This window comes from Rhincodon typus, chromosome 34 (assembly GCF_021869965.1).
Source record: "Rhincodon typus isolate 14 chromosome 34, sRhiTyp1.1, whole genome shotgun sequence".
NCBI lineage: Eukaryota > Metazoa > Chordata > Chondrichthyes > Orectolobiformes > Rhincodontidae > Rhincodon > Rhincodon typus.
The window spans coordinates 23,511,026-23,533,535 of NC_063365.1; the positions used below are offsets into that span (position 1 = coordinate 23,511,026).

The 22,510-nt window shown below is 41.5% G+C and overlaps 1 protein-coding gene across 5 annotated transcripts in view; it reads right to left on the reverse strand.

The window, feature by feature from the left end:
- Positions 1–20,128, reverse strand: part of LOC109913403 (core histone macro-H2A.2) — a 56,763-nt gene extending 36,635 nt beyond the window's left edge. For 2 of the 5 annotated variants that reach the window (XM_048616163.1, XM_020512904.2), the window contains exons 1-4: positions 19,476–19,604; positions 5,626–5,832; positions 5,350–5,456; positions 4,167–4,379 (exon numbers count right to left, since the gene is read on the reverse strand). In XM_048616163.1, the coding sequence (XP_048472120.1) occupies positions 4,167–4,379; positions 5,350–5,456; positions 5,626–5,797 (492 nt within the window). In that variant the 5' untranslated portion in view covers positions 5,798–5,832; positions 19,476–19,604. Of the gene's footprint in view, positions 1–4,166; positions 4,380–5,349; positions 5,457–5,625; positions 5,833–19,305; positions 19,391–19,475; positions 19,605–19,799; positions 19,874–20,053 lie in introns of those variants that run through there. The other 3 variants (XM_048616161.1, XM_048616162.1, XM_048616164.1) reach the window with 3 other exon arrangements.
- Between the last annotated feature and the right edge of the window lie 2,382 nt (positions 20,129–22,510).

Consider the following 22,510-nt stretch of genomic DNA (forward strand, 5'->3'; position numbering starts at 1 on the left):
CACAGTGGCATACAGTTAGTAGTAGTCCAGCGAGTCATCAAAACGGACTCTGGTCAAGCACGGGCAAGGAATCCTTTGCTGATTACTACGTTAAGACACAGACATCCTCATGTTGAACACCATCTGGAAGCATCAAGGGTGGCCAGAGTGGACAATGTACTTTGGGTCTCTGGACTTCAATGTCTATCACCAGAGTGGCCCTGCAGCTCCACTACTGCAAGAACTAGTTGAATCCTAAAGCATATAACTACTAGTGAGGTTTTACAGCAGGTAGTGCTAGGCAAATACACTTGATCTCATCCTCACCAACCTGTCTGCCACAGACACATCTGTCCATGGCAATAATATTAAGAATGACCACCATACAATGGAGATGAAGTCCAGTCATCACACTGAAGGTACCTTATGAAGTACTGTGTGGCATTGCTAAATGGGACGGATGAACAGATCTAACAGCCCACAACAGAGAATCTTAGGAGGCCATCAGCAGTAGAATTACATGGTCTTTAGTAAAGCCCTTGACAAGGTTTTGCATGGTAGACTAATTGGGTTAGATCACATGGGATTCAGAGCTTGCCAATTGAATACATAATTGGCTTGACAGTAGGGGACAAAGGGTGGTGGTGGAGGGTTGTTTTTCGGACTGGAAGCCTATGACCTGCAGTGTTCCACAAGGGTCGGGACTGGGCCACTTTCGTTTATCATTTATAAAAAAATGTTCTAGATGAGAATTTAGGAGGAATGGTTAGTAAGTTTGTGGATGACACCAAAATTGGTACTACAATGAACAACAAAGAAGGTTATCTAAGATTACAAAGAGATCTTGATCAATTGGGTCTGTGGGCTGAGGATTGGCGAATGGAGTTTAATTTGGATAGATGCGAGGTTTTATATTTTGGTAAAACAAAAGGGCAGGACTTATACAATTAATGGTAGGGCCCTGGGTAACTTTGTAGAACAGAGATACCTAGGGGTTCAGGTACATAATTCTTTGAAATTTGTGTCACATGTAGACTGGGTGGTTATGAAGGCGTTTGGCACACTTGCCTTCATTGCTCAGACCTTTGAGCATAGGACTTGGATGTCATGTTGAGGTCGTACAGGACGTTGATGAGGTCTCTTCTGGATTACAGTGTACAGTTCTGGCCACCCTGCCATAGGAAGGATATTATTAAATTGGACAGGGTTCAGAAAAGATTTACCAGGATGTTGCCGGAAATGGGAGGTTTGAGTTATAAAGATAGGCTGGAACTTTACCACTGGAATGTAGGAGGTTGAGGGATGACCTTAGAGGTTTATAAAATCATGAAGGGCCTAGATAAGGTGAATACCAAGGGTCTTTACCCCAGGGTGGGTAAGGTTAAAGGAGAAAGATTTAAAAAGGACAGATGGGGCACCTGTTTTTCTTAAAAAGAGTGGTTCACATGTGGAATGACCTGCCAGAGGAACTGGTGAATGCAGGTAAAGTAACAACATTTAAAAGACTTTGGGTAAATACATAAAAAGAAAAGGTTTGCAGGGATATGGGCCAAACATCGGCAAGTGGAACTAGTTTGGATTGGGAACATGGTTGGTGTGGACTAGTTGGACCAAAGGGTCTGTTTCCATGCTGTATGACTATGACTGTACTCCACAACATTTGCAACCATTTCACTCAGCATATCCCCATTCTACCACTACACTCAAGACAGGAGATAAATGTCAATGAAGACAGCATGTCAGGAACACCATCAGGCATACATAAAAATAAGGTGTGTCAACCTGAAGGTATAAACCTGCTTGAGTGCCGAACATCATAAGCAGCAATTCTTTTGCCAATTTAATACATTCCACGTGATATCAAGAAATGAATGACAGCATTGTACGCTGCAAAGGTTACGGATCCTGATAATTTTCTAGCAATAGTACTGAAGACTCCAGAATCTGCCAGACTCCTAACTAAGCTTTTCTAGTACAGCTTCAACACTGGCATCTACGTGCAAGATTGCCCAGTGTTTTTTTTTTAAACACACAGCATTACAAATCCAATCTGGCCAATTATTGCCCCATCGGTCTAATCTCAATCATCAGTAACATATATGATGGAAGCGACTGTCGACAGTGCTATCAAACAGTGTTCGCTTAGCAATAATCTACTCACTGGTGCTCAGTTTGGGTTCTGCCACAGCCTCTGACTTGTTATCGCCTTGGGCAAAACAGCTGAACTTCAGAGTTGTGGTGAGATTAACTCCCCTCAACCTCTAGTCAGCATGGAACTGAATGCAGCAAAGAGCCACTGGTAACATTTATACATAGCACAAATGAAGATCGTTGTGGTTGCTGGAGGTCAATCATTTCAGCCCCAGGACACCACTGCAGGAGTTCCTAAGCCCAACCATCTTTAGCTACTTCCTCACTGACCTTCATTTCAACGTTGTGAAAATTTTCATTCCTGACCCTCATAAGTGAACATGATTACAGCGTAATGTGTAACACCTCAGATACTGAAGTAGTCTATGTCCATATGTAGAAAATTCTGGACAATATCAGCTTGGGCTGACAACTAGCAAGTAACATTTGCATCACAAAACTGCCAGACTATACATCAAAGTGCCTGTCCAGCCACACATCAACCTGACTTTGAACTAGATCACTGGGTCAAAAGCCCAAAATTCTTTTCCTAACAACACTGTGGCTGTATTTACACCCTCCAGGGCAATTTGGGATGAGCAATAAATGCTTATCTAGCCTGCAACACCCATATCCTGTGAACAAATAAAAAACTGTTTCTGTATGGCCAACGAATCCTTGTTTAAAATCAAACCCAACGACATTACTTACCTTTTTACCACTTTTACATTATGAATCTGATGATTCTTAGATTATCCAATCTGATGTCCAGTAGCCATATGTGACATCAACAGATTTTTTCCAACAATTAATGGTAGATTCTCATCTTCCCACACCCCAATAATCATACTGTACATTATATATATTTGAAATGGTATTCTATATGTTGCAATAACTGTCTGTGTTTCAGTATGAGCACATAAGCAAATATTACAGGGGCAAAATGGCTTACAGTATTACCACAATCGATCAATGTATCCATATTAACGTTGTCTCTCACGGACCTGTCAATTTTGAATCTCAGGTTTTCCACAAACCTACCCTAATGTTAATTATAACACTCAAACCTGTTCATAATAATGTGGGAAATAGAAATGTCACTGCGATTAAATTGGGAGCTAGACTAAGTAGGGAATGTGACCCATACCATCAATGACCTCAGCCTGCTTTTTATAAGTTCCTTCATGGGATGGGTGCTACTAACTAGAATTACCCCATTGCTGTGGGTCTGGAGTCATGTGTAGGCCAGATCCAGAAAGAATGGCCGACTTTCTTCCCTAAAAGGACATTAGTGAACGAGGTGGATTTTTACAACAATTAACAATGGTTATATTGGCCACCATTCAGCTAACACTCTTATTCCAAATTCTTGCTGAATTTAAATTTCACCATCTTCCATGCCTCCAGATCATTAGCCTGGGGCTCAGGATTATTAGCCCAGTGACATTATCATTATGCTGCCACCTACTGCAATAGGTGATAAGTAGTCTAACCATATTGAAGAATGCTTACTGTTGGACTTAGGGTGTTGGAACTTTGGTCATTGAAGATACAGTTTGCTAAGCTGCTGCAACAATCTTTCCTTACTCCATGTTAAAAATCAAGTAACACTACAAGCTTTTATTAATTGATGTGTTACCTTCATTAATTTTGGAGAATGAATTTTTAAACTAGATGACACTGTATTCATCCAAATTCATTTTGTTAGTAACCATCGCTTTCAAATTTAAAATTTGATTTATCCTAGAAGGCAAATGAATACAATTTTGGCAGCAAAACATCAGGACTTAACACATGACTTATCCCAGTTTGATGAGGGAAGTGCAAGGTCAAAGCCCAAGATAAAAATTAAATTCCGAAGCCTGGGTGAATTTTAAGCTTCAAAAGTTAGATATTATTAAATGACACTTCATGAAACACACGATTAAAGTTATAATATCTATTAATAGTTACCAATTACTAGTTCTGTAGAGTTGTACATAATTTTACCTCTTTACTATCTAAGCAGCACACCACCCGATACAATAACGAAAGCACGTTTTATGGTGCATACTTACTTTTCTGACTGACTTGGGTTTTGGAGCTTTTTTGATGGATGCTTTCTTGATAGATTTTTTGACGGGAGAAGTCTTTGCCTTTTTTGCTTTCTTTTCTGATGGTGTAGAAAGAATGGTTTCTGCTTTACTTCTGGAGCCACGTTTCTTTGCCAAAAGTTCAGGATGAATTCTAGGCAGCACACCACCACTTGCAATTGTTACTCCTCTTAGTAGCTACAGGCACAAAGTAACAGCAGTTTCAAATATAGCATATTTACCCTGGGTGTGCAATTATAGGCCTTCATTAAAAATGTTGTTATTAAGTTGTGGAATCAGAATAAAATGCACTTCGAAACAGTAGATTACAAATTCTGGGTTGAATTTGTTAGATCTACACTCTACAACATTGAGTTCTAGTTCATGATGCAGCCCTATTGTAGATTTCAGTGCACAAAACAAGATGCAAATTTAAATTATATGCAGAATGAAGTGGGAACTATGCCTGATACTTCCAAAGCAAACTGATGTAACACCTAAGGTTTACAGTTAGATTCACATTTTAAATAGTTGCATTAATCATAGCCAATTTATTTCGGCAAATTGAAAAATTAACTTCTAAAATGCTTGACAAATACAGGAGTAGAAACCAGCATACTATAGTTCTTATTGCTTTGATACACTTATTAATTTGAAAAGCTAAACTTACATGTTTTATTTAAATTCAGAATGCCCCCATATGGGGTATGAATCTCTTTGTACAAAAAAAAAACCAGTAAAACCACTTTACTGGTTTACAGTCTCAACACTGGGTGTAACAATTCAAGATCGTTCTCCACTTGCTCTGTCCCAGAGAAGCAGCCATTGGTAACAATCTTGCTTTGCCATCTCCATCTTTCCTTTCTTGGTGTTCCTTTACTACCCCCTTGCACTATCAACCCCCTCTTTCTTCATTTAATCACGCTTACCTTCCATCTGATCATAGACTTTACTATTTGTTCTTCCCTCTTAGTCCCCTTTCCCTTCCTCTGCTTATAACCTGCGACATCTCTAATTTTTTCCAGTTCAGACAAAGGGTTATCAATTCGAAATTTTAATTGTTTCTCTCTCCTCAGATGCTGTCTTACCCAAATACTTCCAAAATCTTTCATTTCATATCAAATTGTCCGGATCTGGAGTATTTTGCTTTTATCATGACAAGCCTTACTTGGTTTAGTTCTTCATCATTTGCCACTGCCAGCAGGATATGCCTTGGAGTTATTCTGCTCTTCTTGTTATCTCTTGCTGCATTTCCAGCCAGTTCCAGGATTTCAGCTGCAACAAAAGACACATTTTACTGCTTAAAAGGATCAGAGAAAGTAATACCAAAACGTCTTATCTGAAGATTTAAAATCGTAGTCACCTAGATTAAGGGATTTATTTCTGTAAGGAAAGAAAGTTACAAATAGTCTTTTCAAAACTAAACTTCGACACTTGTTTTTACCTGCTAGATACTCTATGACTGCTGCCAAGTAAACAGGTGCTCCCATTCCAATACGATATTTGAAGGTCGCTTTCCGCAAATATCGCATCATCCTACCAACGGGAAATATTACCCCTGCTCTGGCTGAGCGTGATAACTTGGTCATCTTCTTTTTTCCACTTCGGGCTGACATCTTGAATGTTGTTGACTGTGGATCCAACTGTGGATCTAAACAAAGGCCATAATTAATTACTTAGACATCAAAGCATGCAGCATAGCACCAGGGATGTATACTTGTCCTATCACAGACATGCTGACTCTTGCAATTACGGACAGACAAAACACAGAGGCCCAGCCTACTCCTTTTAAAATTAATTTTTTTTTTTAAAAAAAGCAAGATTCTCAATTTCATACAATTCTGTATTGGACTGTGTTGATACATCTGGTCTACTCCCATGCTCTCCTGGCCTCCCATCTTCCAACCTCAATGAACTGGAGTTGACATAAAATTCTATTATGCCCTATTCCAAATCACAGGAAGTCCAATTTGCCCATCACCTGTACTTGCTAACTGTGTTACACTGATTCAAGGTCCACCACAGCCTTGATTTTAAAATTCTCATCTTAATATTAAAATCACCATGTAGCTTCCATCTCTTATTATGGGAACTGAGCAGCATGAGTACTGTGTGTTCTCTGAAAGGAGTAGCGAAAGCAATGTGTCTCATCTGAACCTGACTGGATGCCGAACAACGAATGGATCAAATTACATATTGCAAAACAGCATTTCATTATTCCATAGCAAAGTTTATCAAATTACATCTTCCAGACAAAATGTTGGTTATATTATGTCCTCTAAGAGAACCAGTCAAAAATTTGGTCCAGCCCATTTGCACCACAAATAGATGTAACCATACTCCAAACTTTCACAAAGAACAATACAGCACAGCAACAGGCCCTTCAGCCCTCCAAGCCTACTCTGACACATTTAACCCTTCCAACATTAAAACTGTCTTCACTTACAGGATCAACACCCCTCTATTCCCTTCCTATTCATGTATTCGTACAGTTCCGGTCACACTACCAGAAGGATGTGGATGCTTTGGAGAGGGTACAGAAAAGGTCTATCAGAACATTGCCTGATATGGGGGAATTTTAGCAATGAAGAAAGGTCGGACTGGGTTTGTTTTCACTTCCGTACAGGAGGTTGAGGGGCGATCTGATATAAGCTTAAAAGATTGTGAATGGCATGGATAGAATGGAAAGTATGAGGCTTTTTCCAAGGGTGGAGGGCTCACTTACTCAAGGTGTTTCTTGAATGCTGCTATGTATCTGCTTCCACTACCTCCTCTGGCAACGCATTCCAAGTCCTCGACGCTGAAAATCTGCCTCACACATCTCTTAAACTTCCCCCCACCCCCACAACTTGAACCTATGTCCCCGAGTAACTGGGCCCTCCACCCTGGGAAAAAGCCTCATACTTCCTGCTCTATCCACACCATTCTCATTCTTATAAACTTCTATCAGATCACCCCTCAACCACCTGTGTTCCAATTGTGGCCTAACTGAAGTTCTATAAAGCTCCAGCATAACTTGTCTATCCTTGTACTCAATGCCCCTTCCAATGACGACAAGCATGCCATAGGCCTTTTTAACTACCTTATCTAACTGCACTGCCACCTTCAGTGATCTGTGGACCTGCACACCCAGATCGCTGTGCATATCAATACTCCTAAGGGTTTGGCCATTCACTGTATAATTTCCACCTGTTCTTGACTTTCCAAAATGCATCAGCTCACATTTGTCTGGATAAAACTCCATCTGCCATTTTTCGGCCCATGCCTCCAAGTGATCTAAGTCTTGGTGTATCCTTTGACAGTCCACCAATCTTTGTATCATTCACAGACTTACTAATTAGACCAACTACATTTTCCTCCAAAACATTTATGTAGACCACGAACAGCAAAGGTCCCAGCACTGATCCCTGTGGAACACTAGTCACAACCTTCCATTCCAAAAAGCATCCTTCCATCACTACTCTCTGTCTCCTATGGCTAAGCCAGTTCTGTATCCACCTTGCCAGCTCACCCGATACCACGTGATCTCGCCTCTGCTATGAGGGACCTTGTCAAAGGCTTTTCTGAAGTCTATATAGACAATGCCAACCATTTTTCCCTCAATCATCTTCATCACCTCCTGAAAAAACTCAATCAAGTTAGTGAGGCACAACCTCCCTGCAAAATAACATGCTATGGTTGGTAAGTCCATTTGCTTCTAAATGTGTAGATCTTGTCCCCGAGAATCTTTTACGAGTTTTTATGGGCTTATGGCACAACAGTAGCGTGTTTGACTCCAGATCAGAAGGTTGCGTGTTCAAATCACATTAAGCTTGTGGTGTTCAAATGCAAATGAGCTCCCTGACTTTTTTTGGAAAGATGTAAAAACAGCAGGGCTGTTGTGGTGGGAGATTTTAACTTCCACTATATTGACTGGGACACACTTCATGCTAGGGGCTTGGATGGGGCAGAATTTGTGAGGAGTATTCAGGAGGGGTTTTGACACAGTATGTAAACAGTCCAACCAGGGAAGGGTTCATACTAGACCTGGTTTTGGGCAATCAGCCTGGCCAGGTGAGTGAAGTTTCAGTGGAAGAGCATTCCGAGAGTTGTGACCATGATACCGTGAGTTTTAAGATACTCATGGATAGGGATAACAGCAGTCCTCAAGTGAAGATGTTAAACTGGGGGAAGGTAAACTACAACAATATTAGGCAGGAACCGGAGAACATTGATGCTTTCACACTATCCTTGATTTCATTATTGTCCAAAAATCTACTTTCAGTCTTGCAGATATGAAAGGACTAAACATCCATATTTCCCCGAGGTAGAGAATTCCAAAGATCCAAAAGCCCTTGGAATTAAATAATTTCTTGTTTCAGTGCTAAATAGCTAACCTGCTTTCCTGACAGTATGAACCCTAATTTTAGACCCTCCAAATACAGGAAAACAGCAGCATCCATACTGTCAAGCCCCCTCAAGTGTTTTTTTAAAAGACCTCCTATTCTGTGGGAGGCAGCGGTGTATTAGTAATGTGGCTAGTAATTCAGAACTGCAGACAAATATTCCGCGGGCGGGTGTCAAAAATCGTGCAGATGCTGGAAATCAGAAACAAATTGCTAGAATTACAAGAAATTACTGGAAAGCTCAGCAGGTCTGGCAACATCTGTGGAGAGAAATCGGAGTTAACATTTTGGGTCCAGTGACCTTCTTCAGAAATATTCAAGACCTGGGGTTGAATCCCACCATGGTACGTCTGGAATGAACGGTTTAGTCTAATGGCAACCATGTAATCACTACCAATTGTTATAAAAAGAAAACCCTAAACCACCTTAAATAAGGTCTTGTAGCATTGCCGGTAACGTCAACCCTCTAAACCAGATGTTCTGGGTGCAAGTCCCACTTCAGAGCTTGTTCACCACAGAAGATGTATTTGCAACATGGCCAAATGTGGCAAATCCTTGCAATGTGCCCAGGTATCATTGATAGCGAGGAAAGTTATCAAAAATTAGAGGGATCTTGATCAAATGGGGAAGTGGGCTGAGGATTAGCAATTGCAATCCAATACAGCTAAGTGTGAAGTGTTGCACTTTGGCAAGTCAAACCAAGGTAAGACTTATACAGCAAATGGTAAGGTCCTGAGGAGTGCTGTGGAACAGAGGGACCTAAGAGTACAAGTACGTAGTTCATTGAAAGTGGCATCACAGGTAGACAGGGTGGTGAAGAAGGTGTTTAGCATGCTGGCCTTCGACGGTCGAGGCACTGAGTATAGGAGTTGGGACATTGTGTTACAGTTGTATGTGTTGTTGGTGAGGCCACACTTGGGAGTATTGCATATAGATTAGGTCACCCGGTTTTAGGAAAGACATAGTTAAACTGGAAAGTGTGCAGAGAAGATTTACAAGGACATTGCCAGGACTAGTAGGCCCGAGTTATAAAGGAGAGGTTGGCCAGGATAAGACTTTATTCCTTGGAACGTAGGAGAATAAGAGGCGTCCTTATTGAGGTGTATAAAATCATGAGGACATAGATAGGATAAATGCATATAGTCTTTTTCCCGGGAATGGGGAATTGAAAACTAGAGGGCATAGGTTTAAGTGAAAAGGGAAAGATTTAAGAAGGACCTTAGGGGCAACTTCTTCACGCAGACAGTGACACCTGTATGGAACGGGCTGCCAGAAAAAGTGGTTGAGGCAGGTACAATAGAAACATTTATTGGATAGGTACATGGATGGAAAGGGTTTTGAGGGATATGGACCAAATGCGGGCAATTGGAACTAGCTGAGTTGTCACCATTGATCAGCATGGACCAGTTTGGGCTGAAGGGCCTATTTCCATGCTGTATTACTCTGTGACTCTATGACAGGTGATAAGAGCAAGATAGTCTCCTGGTCAACTATTATTGATACCTCTAAGCTATTGTCTCTGCTGACAAACTGGCAACCTATTCCAGGAAAAAAAAACTAGCTATGGAAACATAAATTAGCACATTTTGCTTACCATGTACACCACTAAATTTAGCAAAGCCTCTCAGCTCACTTCAATTATTTCTCACATGCCAATCCTTGCATCAGTGCTTTACATCCAAGGTATGTTTAGTGTTCAATACAAGTGGCCACAACTGCCCAGTCTGTTTTAATTCCCTCAGTACTAGAATTGCCAACTTAATGGCTTTGTAAGTCTACCTAAAGCACCAGGACTGCAGCACTTCAAGAAGTCAACTCAACACAACCTTCTCAAGGGCTACTAGGGACACCAAGCAATGACATAAACGTCCCATGAGAGATTTTCATTTTTACCCAGGACAGATCCTACCTTGATTGATAAAATTGGCCTAAACTCTAGTTAAATGTTTTTACTCGAGATGATTGTTCACCATCCCTATTACAAATCTTACTACATTATGATTACTACTCCAGAGAAGCTCCCTGACTAACATCCTTCCATTTGATCCTCAAATGAATCCAGCACTGCTATCTTCTGTGGTCAGAAACACACTGATGGAAGAAAAATTGTCCTGAACACACTTTAGAAAAATTGTTCCCCTACTCCACTCATGTATAACTGCTCCATTCAATTTAGTTGACTTATCCTAATATATTCTTGCACTTCAAAAATGTCGTTGCAAATCTATTCCACAATCTCCTCACCATTATTTGTTGACCTATTAAAGGAGCTGTCATACTACTTTTTAGTCCCTCAACTCCAAACAAATTTAAGTCCTCAAGGTCCTCGTAGTGTACTATCTTCCCAAATTAAAACTGCAGTGTCTCCTTTGTTTTCTACCATAGTCCTACCTGACTATAGGGCTGCTCTCTCTTTAGAGGGAGAAAGAGATGACCGATGGTGGTTTAACCTGTGGGTCACCATGACTTGATGATGCGGTGGGGGGGGATGGTGGATGGTGTTGAGAAGGACAGTCCATCATGGTAACCTCAGCCAATGCGAGAAATTAAACATACGCCGCTGGCATCACAAACCAGCCATGCAGGGTCCAATTAACATAATAAAACATTTCAAGGTGCTTCACAAGGGCATTTAAAAGCATAATCTGACACTGATACATTAGGCAATACTAGTACAGATAATCAAAAACACGGTAAGGGGAGTAGGTTTTAGGAGCATCTGAACAGGAGAGCTACTGGAAGTGAAACTGTTTAGAGTAGGATTTCAATTGTTTAGGGATTGTGCTTTTCAGCGCATTATCACATATGGTGGGACAGTTAAAAAAATCAGGGTGATGGAAGCCAGAAAAGGATGAAGTATAAAGATGTAGAATTAGAAGAGATTTTAGACTTTATGATCAAAGAACAGTTCAGCGCAGGAAGAGGCCCTTTGGCCCACCAAGCCTGCGCTGACACCTGCCTTTCTAAACTAAAACCTTTTTGCTTCTACATGGTCTGTAGACCTCTTTCTTGCTTATTCATACTTCTGTCAAGATGCCTCTTAAACATTGCTATTGTATCTGCTTCTAACACTTCCTCTGGCTGCGCACTGTAGGTGATTACCACCCTCTATATAAATAAAAACTTGCCTTTCACATCATCTTTAAACTTTCCTCCTTTTACCATAAACCTATCTACCCTAATAACTGACATTTCTACCCTGGGATAAAGACTCCACTATCCATGCTTCTTGTAATTTTATAAACTTCTATCAGGTTTTCTCTCAGCCTCCGATGTTCAAGTGAACACAAATCAAGCGTGTCCAATCTCTTCTCATAGCAATAATCTTCCAAACCATCAACATCCTAGTAAATCTTTTCTGTACCCTCTCCAAAGCCTCCACATCCTTCCAGTAGTGTAGCGACCAGAACTGTACACAATATTCCAAACGTAGCCTAACTGAAATTCCATACAGCTGCATCATGACTTGCCAATTTTTATATACTATGCCGCAACCAATGCCTTCATTCAGGGAACTGTGGACCTGTACGTCCAGAGATCTTCATGGGGTGGCACAATCATAGAGAAATTTGAAAACAAGGATGAAAATAATAAAACTGAAGTGGTGTATGGGCAGGAGCCCGCAAAGATCAGACAGCATGGGATAACGGGTGAACGGGACTTGGTTTGAGGAAGTACACCAGCAAAATTTTGGATGACTTCAAGTTTATGAAGGGTAGAGTGTAGGAAGCCAGCCAGCTGTGCATTGGAATAAGCAGGTCTAGTGGTTCCAAATAGATTTGGGTTTCAGAAGATGAGCTGAGGCAGGGATTCAGCTGGGTGGTGTTATAGGGATGGAAATAATGATAAAGGTATGGTCAAAAGCTCCACCAAGAGTGAAATGACACCAAAGGTGCTATTATGGAACTGACCAAACCCCTTCAAAATATATTAAGATAGTCTAGACCCTAACTTTTTCTTGTTTTATAGGTAAGTGTAAAGCGTTGCATTCCAGATTAAAGTTGATTGACCAAACTTTGACGTCAAGCCAAACGCTTTATTTTTATACTACAGTTAAAATGCAGACAAAAATAAAATAAATGGCTTAACTTCAACTCTATTGAAATGCTTGACAAAATAATAGATATATTAACTAATACTAATTAACTGTTCCAATATAGTAACATTCCATAAGCACACCCTTGGCAAAGGCAAATTTGGTAAAATAGATGATCTCTCATTTAATTTTAGCAGCAGGAATAAAACCTCAGCTTTTACCTGTAACAGAGAGAGGAATAAGAGCTTCCACATCCAGCTTCAAGACCCTAGCAACTGCTGGAAGCTAAAACTGAAAATCCTGGTTCTCTGGGAGCTTGACCCTACTTATTCAGGCTGCTTCTCCTTTCCAACTTTGGAAAAAAAACCCTAAGGCCTCACAAGCTGTTTACTTTATTGGCTTTGGAACAGACTGCTCTGTACCTCTGTCTCAGCTTTTTCTTCATTTAAAAAAAAGGACAGAATACACCTCTTAAAGCAACAGTATCATCACAGTGCCAACACTAGTTTTAACCTCAAGCAAATTCGATCAATAGCTAGGGAACACTTGTACTGAGGAAAAATAATCAGCTGATAGTTTGATTTTTGATCAAGGTTTCAGCTGCCAGTTTAATATTCCAAAATTGTTATCTGCACCTGCAATATATCATACAGGAGTACTCTAACTACGATTTTTTTAAATTTTCTACAATCCCTTCTAACTAAATATCATTTCAAACTGTCTCAATCCTCTGCATCTTGTTTTAACTCTTTTTTTTAAATTATATTTTCTGCCGAATTAATTTAAACATTTCTCCACAGTACTAGTTAAACAGACCAAAAAGATTTTTCTAAAAATATGTTCATGGGATAGAAGCATTGCTGGCAACAATTATTTGTTAGTTATCCCAAATCACCTTCAAGGTGATGGTGATCAGCAGTCTTCTTATACTGCTACGGTCCATCTGGTGTAGGTATACCCAGAGTGCTTTTCTTTTCTGGGGTGGGAAGGTGGGGGGTCGGATGGGGAGGGGTAAGATTTAACTCAGCAATCAGGAAGCAATGGCAACATTGTTCCAAGTCAGGATGGAATTTAGTCGTTTCATTCTTTTACTGTTCATGTCCTTCTATGTGGTAGAGGTTGTTTATGAGGAAGCTGTTAAAGTGGAGTTTGGTTGACTTGTTGCAGTGCATTTTGTAAATGGTACACACCGTTACCCCCAGTGCATCAGTGGTAGAAGGCAAGATTGCTTAAGGTGGTGGATAGGATACTAGCCAAGAAGGCTGCTTTTTCCTGGGTGGTATCGAGATTCTTGAATGTTGTTGACACTGCACTCATCCAGGCAAGTGGAAATTATTCCATCACGCGCCTAACTCTTGTCTTGTAGATAGTGAAAAGGTTTGAGTGTCATTGGTTGAGTTTGCTGCTACAGAATTTCCAGTTGACCTGCTCTGGTAGCCACAATATTCATATGGTTTATCTAGTGTAGTTTCTGGTCAATGACAACCCCAGTATGTTAGAGTATTTAGCAATGTTAATGCCACAAAACAGAGTTCAGTTCAATTCCACCTTCTCCTTGAATAAATTCATTCCTTCCCCAAGATCTGTTATTCCTACTGTCACGAATTCATGGCGAACGGAGTAAGAGATTTCAAGGCACTTTTAAATTTCCCTCACAACTCCCTCAATCCCGATCAGGATCTTTAACTTCCTTCTCACATTGTTGGCTCTGACAGATGACAAGTTGGCCCTACCCCTTCACCTCCCCCACCACTACTGTGGAATCGTATATATTGAATGAAAAACTCTGGGAAATCAACTTCATACAGGAAGAACTCATAAGAAACAAAAACTTTCAATCACAGAATGGTACAGCAGAAAGTCCAGATCATGGCTGACTTATCTGATTAGCTTCACTTTTTGCTTTCCTCCATAGCCTTACAAACTTTGCTCTTTAAGTATTCTCATAATTCTCATAATTCAGAATGAATCACAGATTAGTTATAGCATAGACAGCCATTCAGCCCACTGTGTATGACTGCTCCTTGGAAGAGAAATTTAATCAGTCCCACTCACCACCCTTGAAAGAAACCTTCTAACCACAGATACACTCAACGACACTATCAAAATTACATATTTTCATATAAAAAGTATTTCTGGACTGAAGAGTAAACAAATGCTTCCCCCACGCTCCCCCCGCAACTCAGCTGAACTAACTGCATAAGTCACAAGAAGTTGTGAACTAAAAGCATAAAAAACTGGAGTATAGATTAAAATCAAAAGTATACCGAGTCATATTGGAACAGCAGGCAATTCAGTCCATCTTGTCCATGCTTCTTCTCTCTAGAGCAATCCAAACAGTTCCATCTCCTGCCACTCTACCCCAGTACCCCATGACCCTGGAAGCTTAATTCACTCAAGTGCCTATCCAATTTCCTTCTGACATTGTGGTAGTCTCCATTCCCAACACCACCACCTTCATTAGGAAGCAAGTTCCAGTTCCTTACCAGTCACATAAAACAATGCTTCCCAACTTTTCACAACCTTGCCCAGCCCTCTTGGTCCATGTACCCAGAAACCTGTACCCTATCAGCCCTACAAAGGGACATAGGATGTAGGGGCAAGAGGCTATTCAGTCCCTTTAGCCTATACTACTATTCAGCTTGAACATGTTGGAACTTCTCCGATAACACCATTTTCCTGCTCTATCCCCATGTCCATTGATGACTATCAATAGAGAAAATATATTGATTGCGGTGTTAGAATATACTTAAAGACTGAGCCTCCACAGCCCTCTTGGTACAGAATTCCAAAAAATCTGATGATCTTGCATATCTCCCAGCCTAACTACCAAAAAAGGTAGAAAAGGAGCAACATTCCTATCACAATCCAGCATCTCCAACCTAACAGAGCAAGTATACATCTATGTTTAAAAAGATTAGCTCTATAGATAAATGCTGGAGAGCAGCTAAAAACATTCCACTTCAGTGCCTCTTCAACGTAATAGGTATGAATTGATATTTTTTAAAAGTTTATTTAAAAAGGATAGAATAGCATCAACATCGTCCCACTTCTTCAACTGGGTATCACGGGTACAAATCTACATTTTCAAAGCTGATCTCAAATAAAGGGGAGGGAACAGCTAACAACATTCTATCCCCATATCCCCACTCCTTTAATGTAAAAGAATAGATAGAAACATATATTTAAGAAGATCTGGCTCACAAAAAATATAGAGAATGACAAACATTCTACTTGCCAGCTTCTCCAACCTAATTCAACAGGTTGTGAATCCATATTTTAAAAGATTAGCTCAAAAAAATGTAGTGAACAACCAACATTCCACCCTTAGCTTCAACAACATAATAGAACAGGAATGAATCTACATTGAAAATGAAGCCGTTTAATAGGGTAGCGAATGGACAACATTCCACCTCGTAGCTTCGATAATCTAATACAACGGGTATGAATCCATAACAATTTTTTTAAAAAAAGCTGTTTAAAAAGGGGTAGAGAACGGCCCTTCACCCCAGTTTCTTCAACCTAATTCTTCAGGTATAAATCTATACTTTAAAGAAAACTTAAAAGAAGTAGGGCAAAAATCACCTCCTCACTTACAAGTTCACACACAAATATACTTTTCTTTAAACAAAACACTACAGACAGTAGAGGGAAAGGCTAAAGCATTCTCTTCTCCCCACAGCCTTAGACCACAGGTTTAACTCTACATTTTTAAAAAGAGTTAGGGTTAGAAAAAAAAAGCCAACAACCTTATCTATTTCCCAGCCAGTTTTTCAAACCTGGCAGCCAGGTACAAATCCACATTTGGAGACAGTAAGGACTACAGATGCTGGAAGCCAGAGTTGATAGATGTGAAGCTCAACAAGCACAGCAGGTCAGGCAGCATCCGAGCAGCAAGAAAGTCAATGTTTTGGGCCAAAACCCTTTGTCAGGACTGGGGAAGGGGAGGGGAACCCAGAAGTAAACAGAGGGAGGGGGTGGGGTAGGTGGGATGATAATAGGTGGATGCAGGTAGGAGGTTATTGTGATTAGTCAGCGGAAAGGGTAGAGTGAATAGGTAAGTAGGAAGATGGGACAGGTTAAGTTAGGTCAGGAAGGCAAGGAGGAGGGGCAGGGCTGGACATGGGATAAGGCTGAGGGTGGAAGGATTTTGAAGCTGAAGTCTATATTGAGGCCATTGGGCTGTAAACTCCTAAAGCTAAATATCAGGTGTCGTTTCTCCAACTTACATTTGGCCTCTCTCCGATAGTGAGACAACTGGAAGGTCAGGTTGGTTGGTGGTGCACCATCACTCACCTCTTTCTCTGCTATATTGATGACTGCGTCAGTGCTGCCTCATGCTCTCGCGAAGAGCTTGAGCAGTTCATCAACTTTGCCAACACCTTCCACCCTGCCCTCAAATTCAACGGGACCATTTCTGACACCTACCTCCCCATCAACCAACTCACCACTGATATCCATTTCAAACCCAGTGACTACCTTGACTACACCTCCTCCCATGCGCCCTCCTGCAAAAATGCTATCCCATACTCTCAATTCCTTTGCATCTACCACATCTGCTCCGAGGATGAAGGCCAGATATCATCCCTCTTTAGGGACTGTAATTTGCCTTCCTCTGTAATTAAGGATGCCCTCAACCGCACACCTTCCATTTCCCACACTTCTGCCCTCAAACCTCCTCCCCCAATAATAAGGATAGAGTCCCTTAGTCCTCACAAATCACCCCACTAACCTCCGAATCCAATGTATCATCCTCTGACATTTTCACCACCTACAATCAAACCCCACTACCAAAAAGATAATTCCTTCCCACCCCTGTCCGCTTTCCACAGGTTCATTCCACAACTCCCTCGTCAGCTCTATATTCCCCCCAACTTCTCCACCACATGTGATACCTTTCCCTGCAACTGCAAGAGGTGCAACACCTGCCCCTACACCTCCCTTCATCTCTGAAGGCCCCAAACAATCCTTCCAGATCCAGTAGAGTTTCACCTGCACTTCAGCCAACCCGATCTTTTTTCCTAAACTTAACTCTTTTTAACTCTGTGGTTTTGGGGAAATGGGGCAGAGGCGGTTGTGGGCCTTTTCCTATTGTATCCGTTACTCCCAATGTGGTCTCCTCTACCTTGGGGAGACCAAATGCAGACTCAGGGTCCAGTTCGCGAGGCATCTGCTCTCTGCACACACCAACCAACCGACCTTCCAGTTGCTGTCCATTTTAATTCACCCTCCCATTCCCCTGGCGACATGTCTATCCTTGGCCTCCTCCACTGTCAGAGTGAGGCTAAAAGTAAACTGGAGAAACAACATCTGATATTTCACTTTGGGACCTTACAGTCCATTGGCCTCAATATTGACTTCACTAGCTTCAAAATCCCCCCAACCCCAGCCCTATCCATGTCCACCCCTCCCCCTCACCTTCCTGACTTGACCATCTTTCTACTCAACTATCCGCTCTACCCTTCCCACTGACTAACCACATGAACCCCCTACCTGCATCCACCGATCACCATTCCCATCTACCCTTGTCCCAGCCCCAACCCATCGCTCTTATTTGCTTCTAGGCTCCCTTGCCCTTACCCAGTCCTAACCAAAGGTTTCAGCCGAAACACTGACTTTCCCGCTTCTCCTGATGCTATCTGACCTGCTGTACTTTTCCAGCTTCACATCTATTGACAAATCCATATTTTCTTTGTTTCCGCACTAGTAGAGGAAAAGGCCCACAACTGCCTCTGCCCCATTTCCCCAAAATCACAGAGTTAAAAAGAGTTAAGTTTAGAAAAAAAGCCAAACACCCCTTCTCCACCTAGCTTTCCCAAACGGATGCCCATGTACAAATCCATATTTCTTTGTTTAAAAACTAATAGAGAAGAAGGCCCACGTCCACCTCTCCCCCATTTTCCCAAACCACAGGTACACCTTTTTAAAAAGAGTTAGGGTTAGAAAAACGCCAACTTCATTCCTCTCATTTCCTTTCCTTCCCATCCGAACCCCCTCCCCCACAATAAACAATCTTGAGGTGCTGAGCCAAACAAAAGGAAAGCGCCTGGTTTAAATTCCGAACTTCCAACCGCTCGGATCGCGCCCGAATTCAAACGGTCACCGCGAGCACAATTCAACTGCCATCGGCCGCGGGACGATGCCGCCACAGGCCTCACTGAGGCCCCTTACACCACAGTGTGCGGAAACCCCACTGCCGCCGCCTTCTTCCTCCTCACACCTCAGCATGCCCCGCCGGTAGGAACTTCAACTCTACACACAACATTTTGATTCAGATTTTAATTCACGGTGTAATACCGGGTCATCTTGTTTTGTGGTAGTTGTGCGAAAGGCCAGTCATCGTCCGCTAACGGCGGGAAAAGGAGGGGAAGCGTTGTTGGGGAGGGGGTGTGTGGCGTGAATAATCGCCAAACGACAAAAATTAAACGAGCACCCTCCTCGCACGCACATACATCTTTCTCGATTTAACTCTGTTTATAGTCAATTTTTTTTAAAACCTTGAGGCCTAGAACTGAATACACACACACACACACAAACGAGGCCAAGCGCTTCCCGCCGCCGCAAAACAAAACATTTTTACCGCCTTGCAGATGAAATGACTTTTCTTAAAATCTGAATGTATATCTCCTCTGGCATTTCTTCACGTTGTTTTGGTCATTTTAAAACTCGGAAGATTTTAATGCAGGGAAAAAAATCCACCCACCTGGTATGAGACGAGTCTCGGTGACTGTGTCTCTTATCCCCCTACCGTCTGTGCATTTTATTATAAGTATATATTATAAACTTTCTGGCAGTTGAGCAAGATTCTTTGTACGCAACTGAACCCGTTGTGTTTTTTTAATATTAATATAGATGTATGTATTTGGCACTCACCTCCTGCTCCGGGCGGCAGTGGTGGTTGCAGCTCTTGTTCCCTCCTGTGTTAATCCTGTAGATAGAGCAGGAAGGGGAAGCGCTCTCTCTGGCAACCCGTTTGAAAATACAAACTCAGCCTATCAGCAAAGGGAAATCACCAGAGGAGGGGAGGATAGGTTAATAGCGGCTTGAGAGGAAAAGCACAAGTCTCCCAGCTCAGAGAAAAATAATCGAAGCGAACCGTTGGCACACGCTTCCTCCTCGTAAGCCATCACCACTACCACCACCACCACCACCACCACCACATCCCTTCACAAAACAAAAAGCTGTGCAAGTTCTCACCTGCCTCATTGCCAGAAGCGGTCCTCCGAACCCTCATTTTGTATTCCCATTCCTCTCTTCCTTTCTTCATTAAACTGTGTGCACAAAAGAAACAATTAAAACAAATACCCACAACAAAAAATGCCTTCTTTTCGAAAGGGGCCCCACTCATCCCTAGCTGCCCTATGACAACAAAGGAAGCCGTAAAAGTTGAATAGGGACCATACTGTGCCGTACGTGACCGTAATTTGCTCTTACATTTCTTTGTTACTTACGGGTGAAAGTTAAGCATAGGTGCATGCAAACGAACGTGGATGTCCAAAGAATTGCAATACGATTAGTGCCACTCCACTTCCCGAAAAACGGCATCTGTCTTTCCAATTGAAATGCATTGAGTGGTGCGAAGTTGTCTTTACACACTGGTCAAATGCACTGCAGGAGCTTGGTGCTACATATTGATTAGGAATAGGAATTGGCCATTCAGCCCCGGAGCTCGCTCAACCATTAAATAAGATCATGGCTGATCTGACCGTAACCTCAAATCTCCATTCCTGCCCACCCATGATAACATTTCATCCATTTGCTGCTGTCTGATTCCCTCTGCCTTAAAAATATTAGAGGACCCTGCTTCCACCACCTTTTCAGGAAAATAGTTCTTATGATTCATGACATTGAGGGAAATTTTCAAACAACGACCCCTTTTCTAGATTCTACAGTGAGGCGACATCCTCGCCACATCTACCCTGTTAAGATACCTCTGGATTTTTTTACATTTCAATTAAGTCACCACTTATTCTTCTAAACTCCAAGGATACAAAAACCTCATAAGGCAATCATCCAATACAGGCGCCTGTATGGTAAGCCTTCTCTGAACTTCCTTCAAAGCATTTTCATTCCTTTTTTAAATAACGTGACCAATATTGTGCACAGTACTCCAGACGTAGTATTTTCACCAGTACCCTGTATAACTTCCCAACTTTGGTAATCATTTACCATGAGTGGAATTGAAAAAATCTTGTTACCTTTTTTAAATCACTTACTGTATCTGTGTAACTAGAGTGATTCATGAGGGAAGACAGTGCAAAGGAACCTATTTTGGAACTCTTTAAAGTCTACAAATGTCTAGTTAGTATTGATCAGTGGAGAGAGATTTTTCTAACCATGTACTAGCTGTTCGGTAAAATAAGAAGTTGTATATTAAGACAACAAGGTGCAGGGCTGGATGAACACATATTAATGTTTGATATGCTACGGTAGACATTGCAGAAATGTTGCAATGTCACATTATCTTGCTGTCTCTTGGAGATTTAGGGGCCCAGATGAAGTCACTGCAAGATGTTTCTTAAATAAAGTTAATGCTTTCCTTAGTAAAGTGAACTTATTGCTAAACTATTCAAACTAGCCATCAACCTATTTTCATCTATCTTCTACTACCATTAGCACTCCCTTTGTCTCTTGTTCTGGGCATTTTCACCAACTGTTCTACTCACTCCTCCTCCCCCTTTGTCAACAGCATATAAACATCATTTTACAACCCTGTTTTGAACTATGAAGAAGTCATGTCATACTCAAAGCGTTAACTTTGTTTCTGTCTGTACAGATACTGCCTGACTTGCTAAGTATCTCAAGCACTTGCTGTTTTTATTTTTGATCTCCAGTATTCAAAGTGTTTTGTATTTATTTTAATGTCTTTCTTACGTCAGCAGACTCTGTAGATATTCTTTCACAGCATAATTAGACCAAGACTATTACATGGAACTTCCTGTCTCACAGCATTGTGGGTGTAACCTACACCAAACGAACTGCTGTGTTTCATAGATAGTAGGAACTGCAGATGCTGGAGAATCCGAGACAACAAGGTGCAGGGCTGGATGAACACAGCAGGCCAAGCAGCATCATAGGAGCAGATGTTTCATGATGGACCACACCACTGCCTTCTGAAGAGCAATCGAGGTGTGCTTAAATGCTGGCTCAGCTAGTGGTGCCCACATCACATGACTGAATTTTTAAAAACTGGTGACAATATGGAAACGTTTCTGCCATTGCTGAAAAGCTTGGAACATGTTATAGATCCCAATAAATCAGAAATGTGGCAGAATTAACATTGATGATTTACAAGGCACTAGACTTCATATGACCTCAATGTGAAGATGAGCAGTGAGCAGGTCATATCCTATTATGTGTCAGAGGGGTCTGTGCAGATAATATCCTAATTTGTCAAAAGATAAACAAATAAAAAAGTAGTATGAATCAGAAGGAGGCCATTCAGCCCCTCAAGCCTATGCCATCATTCAATAAAAACATGGCTGATCTGATTGTAACCTCAAATTCAAATTCCCACCTTCCACATCACATTTCAATCCCTTGCTTAACAGGAATAGAAACATTCAATACTTACTTCAATCGGCAAAATAAATTATCCAGTGCAGTGGTCTAAATTTATAAGCATATCCAACAGCTTCTGTCAATGATCAAGGTTTGCAGAAAGCTGAGACTGGCAGCTTAAAAGAATTAATCAGGAACAGAGATAACAAGGTGTAGAGCTGGATGAACACAGCAGGCCAAGCAGCATCAGAGGAGCAGGAAGGCTGAAGTTTTGGGCGTAGACCCTTCTTCAGAAATGGGGGAGCGGAAGGGGGTTCTGAAATAAATAGGGAGAGAGGGAGAGGCGGATAGAAGATGGATAAGGAGAAGATAGGTGGAGAAGAGACAGACAGGCCAAAGAGGCGGGG